We start from the raw sequence: 8,328 nt of genomic DNA on the forward strand, positions 1-8,328 counted from the left end.
CGCAGTGACAATCATAAATTAATCTGAACCCACGGGCATTGACTCTCTATGATAAGAGTCTTAGATATAGCAGAAAGACTGCAGCTGTGATCCAGCTAAATGCAATTTACACGAAGCACTGTGATGTACAGAACGGAGGAGAGGGTGAGCAATGAGCATCTGTTCCTGGAAAAAAAAAATAAACTCACTGGTTGCAGGTTTCGGTCAATGTGAGACAACTGGACAGTCAGACATGATGTAAAAAGCTTTACTGGCGATGAGTAAAGTGCTTATAATGGGAATAATTAGGGAATTAACAATTAACCGATTTGTGCAGTTTTAATAACACTCTAGGAACAAGAAAGAAAGGCAACTGAGGGATAAAGAGACAACTACAATATAATATTTAATATGAATTATAACATTAATGTTGTACAATAACTAATGTTAGTTAAATGTTGCATTTAACTTGGTCTAAAAAGCTGCTATGCAACATATACTGTTAGAAGACTTATATACTAAACCTTGTTTTATGAACTGCAGACACTTTATATAAATACTTTTTGTCTGCAGTTTTAACAACATGTGCAGTAATATAGGACAGTGAGGGATTATACAGCTAATTATGCTCTTTTTGCACCTTTGTCACCTTTTTGCGTCTGCTGCAGATAACTGGGAAGGGAATCCTTGCATACCGGTCGACACACTAATCCTCCACCAAGTGCCTTTTAAGGTGTTTGAATACAGCAGGTTCCAGCTGAATATTAAGTGAAGTTCAGCTATAGAAGACTCGCTCCCTCTTTCTTTCCCACAGTCAGTTTTGGTGAATCTAAACTTTGTGTGAGGGCCTCTGGAGGAATCTGCACAGCACCGACTTCCTGCTGAAATATCAGTTTCACTCATCTCTTTAGGCTCAAATACAGACTGACAAGAAAACCAGGCATGGCAAAAGCCGTTATATAAAATAAACCTCCTGTAAGGAAAGTGGTTTCCTATAATCCATCAGCTTTACTGATGGATTATAGGAGTTGTTTTTCCCATTGGCCGTGAGAGGTAGTAGCAAGGCAGTAGAAGTTTTACAGTCGGGCCTAAAGCGAAATATTTCAACAAGCTTGGGGCACTGAAATGGCATAAATCAGAAAAATCAACTACACTACTTCCATTTCCCTTGACATGAAAGAGTATTATAAGACAGGATGTTCATATTGGATGCGGTTGCTACTGCATACACAAAATGCACATTGGGAAAACGGTATTTTCAACAGTAGAAGTATCAGAATATGTTGATAAAATGCAATAAATTGGTTCTTCCTGCAGATGCAGACAGAACTATAGGGGCGCTCTGTCCTTTCAGGAGACGAGAGATTCGGTGAAATGGGCAACGATGTTGAAAGGACAGTCATGTATTAGAAGAATGGGGAACGGGAAATGCATTAATGTGGAAAGGACAGGTTAGCAAAGGTTAAGGTCAGACAGACTGGCAAATATTAGTCATCAGAAAAATGTCTTTTCTGACAAAATACACCAAGTTCTGAACAGAGAAAACACAGGAAAAACAAAATGTTAGTGTGTGAAACAATATTGCACAAAGTTTGAGGTTTGGCAAAACTAAACATAGATTCACTCTGTGTAATCAGACAGATACTAATTGCAGATAAGCTGTGGAGTGTAACCGCATGACATCGTACTCCTGTAATTACCAGACAAAGAGCAAACAGGGCACAACATACTGGGGCAACCGTCTTCTTTATGAAAAATGGATGAAGTATTTAGCGTACTAACTGCATTGTGTGTAATTGTGTGACTTTGCAAGTGAATAAATCAAGTACTAAAACAAAGACTGATGACATGTGTGCAATACCTTACATTTACTTTGCTTTATAAAAAAAAAAAGAAAAAAAAAGGAAGATGTTGTATTGATCAGGGGCTTTAAAAAGAAAGACACAAAACACATATACACGCGCGCACACACACACACACACACACACCCTTCAGGTTAACGGTGTCTCTTCACCTGAGCTCTCCCCCATGCAGGGAGGTAGTCTGTTCCCCGGGCGCCCCATCTCCTCCACCCCCTCCTCCTCCACTTCCTCCCCCCTCGTCTCAACCTTCCCCTCATCCCAACCCCCCTGAGTCCCTAGCATCTGCACCGGGCGATGGCTCGACGGCACCTCTTACCTGCACGCAACGCCCCCCCTCCCTGGCAGACTACCAACCTGCATCGGGGACGTGGGCTGCCTCCACGGCGGGTGAGTCCAAACTCACTGGCACAGACAGTCTAGGAGCAGTAACTCAAGGAGAGGACATCCCACAAAAACGATGTGTTTGTACGCGGAAGGATTTATCCTCTTAAAAGGGAACTCCTCCGATTTTACGCCTCAAACTCTGTGCACAGGTCTTCGGGAGCACTACTGCATATGTGGGAAAAAAAGTTGTGTAAAGCCTTTTGTGGCTCCAGAGGGAGCTGTGTGAGAAGTGAAGTGTTGTCACTCGAGTCAACATTTGTTGGGGCTGAGGACTATAAGTTTGAAAATTGTGAAATTAGAAAAAAGTGAGGTTAAAAGACCTCTATGCACCTGAATCTCCAAACCAAACTGACAGCTGTCAAGTTACATTGTGGACAATGTATGCACCAGTCTCAGACAAGTAAGCAGAAAACATGGAGTAAAAAAGACGATATCGTCTGTGTGACAGTGTTTGAGGGGTGCACTGCTAAGTCGGTGGAGTGCTTTTTTTTAAGAACAAAATTCATGTCTGTGAATCATTTTTGACTGCTACCGTAACAGTTAGAGAGCATCTCAACCACTGAGATGCAGCTTGACCCCTCCTTGTGTTACCGCTCCTACCTTCAGCAGATAGTCAGGAAGTTGCTTCTACAACTTACATGCAAGTGTGGGGTCCTGGTGACAGTCAGCGTTTACGATTTTTAGAAAAAAGTTCCTTAAACCTTTGTCCCTCTGTCTCGTCTTTGTATCTAGTGTGGTGCCGCAGAAAGAACGACCTGCACGCAGTGAGGGGGCGTCTGCAGAGTCCAGAGTACAAGCTGAGCAAGATCCGCTCCTCCACCATCATGACGGACTACAACCCCAACTACTGCTTCGCAGGGAAAGCGGCCTCACTCAGCGAACTGAAGGAAGTACCGCGCAAGAACATCACACTTCTCAGGTAGGTCACAAGGGGACACAATGTCTCCTTGTGCTACTGCGGTACGTAGAGCGCCTTTATGTGTTCAATTGTTGTATTTTTCACTGTTTTTCTTTTCAGAGCTCTTGGCCACGGCGCTTTTGGTGAAGTCTATGAAGGACAGGTTCTGGGGATGAGCGGTGATAACAGTCCCATGCAGGTGGCCATAAAGGTAAACTCACTCTCTGAGGTACATGGGGAGAAGTTGCACCTAAGTGCCAGATGATAGCACCTCACCTGGAGTGATGCTCAGTACATATAATCCACTCAACAACATCCCACAGGGGTGCTGCTGCATCTAAAGGTCACACACGTGTGTGCGATTTGAAAAGACATGTTTCTGTAGCGCATTTATTTAAAGAAGGATTATTTGTTTTTCTTACTACTTAATATGAAAATGTAGTGGTTTGTCGTGTAATGATCATCATCATGCAACGACGAATTCAAATACTGCAAAATGATCATGACTGCACAAAATGATTGCTGAATGTCTGATTGCACACGTTAAAAACTTGATGAGTGAAAAAGAAAAAGCAGAGTAATCTCCACATGGGCTTGCCTGCTTCTCAATAGTCCTCTGATTGGGTCTAGTGATGGCGTTCCTCATAACAATAGCAGGCACACACCTCAAACTGCTTCTCTGATACTTTCTGCTCCACAGACTCTTCCGGAAATCTGCTCTGAACAGGATGAAATGGATTTCCTGATGGAGGCGCTGATTATGAGGTGCACCACACTGCAGCAGCACACCGCACCGGTCACCATATAATTTAGTTCACACAATGATTCAGACAGTGCGTCCTGCTTAAAGCACACCTGACCTGTGTGCTGGCTTTGTTTTATAGCTCAACGTGCTCTTCTGAGTGAGAGGAGGTAGATTACACACCTCAAATAATGAACTGGTAGTTTTGACAAATGACATGAGAGGCCAATCAGGTAAAATATATGCAGGGATATATTTGGATAATGCACTTAATTTAGTTGTAATTTATGACCTGAGTGATGTTAACTGGTTAGTTATTAGCAGTATAAGCAGTTATTAGTCTCCATTTTTGTTTTATTAGAGATAAAGTTTCCAGGCAGACAGGGGTTAATCCAGGTCAAAGAAGCTTTCCTAATAACGACCAGATAACACAAATCACTTAGGTCACATATAGTATGGAAGTTAATTCATGACAAAAATATAGAGCCAGCATGAAACAATTTGTAATAAATTTGTTATTCAAGATTTGAGAGTGCACAAGGACAGAGTGGTTAGGACAGTCTCTCAAAGTCTCAAGCAAAATGAGTGTTTTGAGGACAGAGGGCAAGCTGTGTCTGCTTTTAAGGGAGCAGTAGATCCTTCCCTTGCTATCCCTCAAATCTGTAATCTGTTCAGTAAATCAGCTTTTTCATTTTTCCAAAAGTTTCAACTGACAGCCAAGATATAGCTATGAAACCTGTCAGTGGAAAAATGTCGATTAGTCCATTTTAGAATCTGCTAAAGCATTTAAGGAGAATATTTTAACCTGAGCATGCATCAATTCAGGATTTTTTTTTTTTTTTCTCAAAACTTGCTTGATGGTGACAATTCTGTCCCTGTGCAGTTTCAAATCTACACACACGCTCATTAAATAATTCCATTAACAGCGTCTATTTCTGCGCTGGAAGGTCAACATATTGCAGAACAAAACTCTTAAACATAATGTTTGCCCAACATGAGACCATATCTTCTCTCTTTTTCATCTGCGTTGTCATGTCAGCCACTACCCACAACTGCAGTCGCACTAACCCAAGTGTTGTTCACTGTTTGTCCACGCAGCAAGTTCAGCCACGACAACATTGTGCGCTGCATCGGAGTCAGCCTGAACATCTTGCCACGGTTCATCCTGCTAGAGCTGATGACCGGAGGAGACATGAAGAGCTTCCTGAGACAGAACAGGCCACGAGCTGTACGTCTGTACTGCACCTTTCTGTGCGTGTGTGTGTGTGTGTGTGTTTCTGTCTGCGTGGTACACTAAAATGAGCTGTACTGTATCCAGGGCCAGACCTCTTCTCTCACCATGCGGGAGCTGCTGCGGATGGCCAGAGACATCGCCTGTGGCTGCCGCTACCTGGAGGAGAACCACTTCATACACAGGTTCAGATTTCACACCCTGTTGTTACTGCTAAGAGCTCAATTTAAAGAAGGCAAAAAATAAAAAGCACCAGGGTTACACTCATTTGTGTGTGTAATTGAGAGCGCTACATGTAAACAAACAGTGTGTTGCACCGGCTGAGAGGATGTTTTTCTTCTACTGCAACAAAAACACTTGAGTATTATATCATCATATGTTGAATATTATTGTGGAATTCAGGATTATATTATCATTTTTTTTATTTCAAATATTATAAAATGTGAAAACCTGATAAAAAAAAAAATCAATAAGACAAAAATGGTTTGTAATGTTACCATATTCACATACAGATAAATACACTACATTTACTTGGATTGACTAGATGAGCTGTTCTCATTGCATGTGTATATTGTTTACTGTGAGCTACAGTGGTCAACACACACAAATACAACATCTTTAGGTGAATGTAAATCCATGTAATCTCCTTTTTTAAAAAATCGTTTATTTTACAGCAAAATTTCATGAAAAACCATCAGATTACAAACTTGACTCATACTTATCGAGTGTTAGAGTGTGGTGCCGTCATGAAGCTACTTTTTGTAACAGCTACTGTGTTTTTCAGAGACATTGCTGCTAGAAACTGCCTGCTCACCTGCCCTGGACCGGACAGAGTGGCTAAGATCGGAGACTTTGGCATGGCACGAGATATTTACAGGTTTGTGTACAGGAGCTGCACCTTTTGAAGTCCAAATAGCAAAGCACAGCAGATGGTTTACGATGTTGTGACTCATGGGAGCCAAAGTCCAGGCAGCAGTGGGTTGATGTGGTAAATGTGGGGCCAGTTGAAAAGCGATCTAATTTTCCACCATGGGGCCAGTCTCTAAAACGTACTTACAGAGTTCATGGCCTTGTGGTATTTACCTTCCCTTCGAAAGCGATGATAAATGGGCATTCCTAAATCTGATAGCACTGCTTTTTGTTTTCCCAGAGCCAGCTATTACAGGAAAGGCGGCCGTGCCATGCTGCCAGTCAAATGGATGCCACCGGAGGCCTTTATGGAGGGAATCTTCACCTGCAAGACTGATACATGGTATAAACGCATAATATATACAGGAAGGCTCCAAAATAAATTCACAAAGAAGAACTGTCTTCATTTTAAAAGTGGATCAGTTTGAGATCATATTATTCAGAAATTTGTGGGTCTTTGATAAATGCTGAATATCATGTGCTCATGCTAATTGTTGTCACACCACATACAGTATATTATTATTATATATTAATATAATATAATATAATATAATATAATATAATATAATAATTGACTGTAAACAGCTGAAAATCAATTTTTATTTCCAAAGATGTTAAAGAGTTGGGTGGTGGAAAGTATTGCAGACCCCAAATTGCAGCTGAAGAGATTTTCACAAAACAAGTAATTTTACTCCTAAACAAAACCAGAACGACCTACAATGAGTTCAAGGTCTAAAAACCAGTATTTCAAATGAGCATCTTCAGCAACAACAGTGTCTGTATTCGAAACACAGAGCCAGCTGAGCAGTGTCCAAACCACTTCTCCAATGATGAAACAGGTCAAATATTTAGCACGGGCCAAAAAAAAAAGGTTTGATTACAGATAGTCTGAGAAGTCTGAAACAACTCTGAATGTTTTTAGCTTGAAACAGAATTTTAATGCGCAGACGGTGGGTGGCAAAGTCAAACATGGTAGGGGGGAATAGGCACAGTATTAGCTGCACGTGAACAACAACAACAAAAAAAGGATAGCTAAGCTCTGCAGAGGGCCATTGTTCCGTCTTGCTTAAAGCTGTTTGGAAGAAGAATCATTTTCCGTCAAGAACTTCTTCTGCAACAAATGACAAAAACAAGCGCTAGATTGTTTGGCTTTCCATCCACTTACGAGAATTCAACCTCAGGGAACAACAGTGGGAAAATGCAAAACACAAAATGCATTGTTCACCATCTGGGAGGTTCGAACAGAGCACTACCATAATATGAAATACTAGTAGAACTGATATGAGACAAACAAATGTCACAAACTTTACACTTAAGTTAATATCATATCTTATTATATTATATCAATATCCTATTTTTTTTTTACTTTTAAATGAAACATCCAAGTCCAAGCAATATAACATTAATTTGTTTTCTATGAATGATTTCTGTTTCCTGTCAGCGAACAGTGATTTTTGGATCTCACAGCATGATAAAGCAGGCTGTAACTGCTGATCACTTAGAAGTGGGATTCAGATGTAATTATACTGCAGGGAACAAACAGTAATTTTGTTAGGAGGAAAACCACACTAAAGACCAACAGGGAGGTTTGTAGTTAGAAACAAATGTGATGAATTCTGATTTACTCTAATTTAACAATTGCCTCTAGCTGAGGACAAAGGACATCTCCTGTTGTTTCTGGTAGTTGTTTGTGTCGTATACAGTACTTATTCAGGCCTCCTCAGTCTGAAGAACACGAGATCAGGAAAGGTTTGACTTGCCCCCCCCCCCATCTCTTCTATGCCTCAAATGATCCAGGCCGGTCAGTTGTTGATCTGTGTCTCCCCCTGCAGGTCATTTGGAGTGCTGCTGTGGGAGATCCTCTCTCTGGGCTACATGCCCTATCCGTGTAAAACCAACCAGGAGGTGCTGGAGTTTGTCACCAGCGGAGGCAGAATGGATCCTCCCAAGGGCTGCCCCGGGCCTGTGTGAGTACTGACAGGAAATACATCAAACCGGACGAGTCTGGATGTAAAAGGAAATTGTTTTTGCTAGACTTGTGTGGTGAAATATTCCCCTCTTGCGCTTTTGGTTGAACTCGCAGAAGATCGCAAAGACCAAAATTCAGGCCATGAGTCAAACATGTGCCTGTGCTTCACCTTAATACATTAATGTTCGTTTCTGTATCATTTTCTGATTGGTCATAGCTACATTTAATGTAGTATACACGGTGCAAGGTTTATTTCTTGCCACAGAGAATCTGTTTTGTCCACCCACTTTGATGTGGAAGTTATTGAACTTTCTGAGAGTTTTCTCTGCTTCTTTTGTGAAGTGATGAACCAGC

At 41.3% G+C, this 8,328-nt stretch overlaps 1 protein-coding gene across 3 annotated transcripts in view; it reads left to right on the forward strand.

The window, feature by feature from the left end:
- The window catches only part of ltk (leukocyte receptor tyrosine kinase), a 56,115-nt gene that overhangs the window by 43,820 nt on the left and 3,967 nt on the right, over window positions 1-8,328 (forward strand). For all 3 annotated transcript variants that reach the window (XM_023393740.2, XM_023393741.2, XM_023393742.2), the window contains exons 20-27: window positions 2,958-3,144; window positions 3,244-3,334; window positions 3,824-3,888; window positions 4,964-5,093; window positions 5,184-5,281; window positions 5,881-5,973; window positions 6,247-6,348; window positions 7,838-7,972. In XM_023393740.2, the coding sequence (XP_023249508.1) occupies window positions 2,958-3,144; window positions 3,244-3,334; window positions 3,824-3,888; window positions 4,964-5,093; window positions 5,184-5,281; window positions 5,881-5,973; window positions 6,247-6,348; window positions 7,838-7,972 (901 nt within the window). The remainder of the gene's footprint in view (window positions 1-2,957; window positions 3,145-3,243; window positions 3,335-3,823; window positions 3,889-4,963; window positions 5,094-5,183; window positions 5,282-5,880; window positions 5,974-6,246; window positions 6,349-7,837; window positions 7,973-8,328) is intronic.

Source organism: Seriola lalandi, unplaced genomic scaffold (genome assembly GCF_002814215.2).
Source record: "Seriola lalandi dorsalis isolate HSWRI2012SDOR001 ecotype SW California unplaced genomic scaffold, Sedor1 jcf7180002054942, whole genome shotgun sequence".
Classification (NCBI taxonomy): domain Eukaryota; kingdom Metazoa; phylum Chordata; class Actinopteri; order Carangiformes; family Carangidae; genus Seriola; species Seriola lalandi.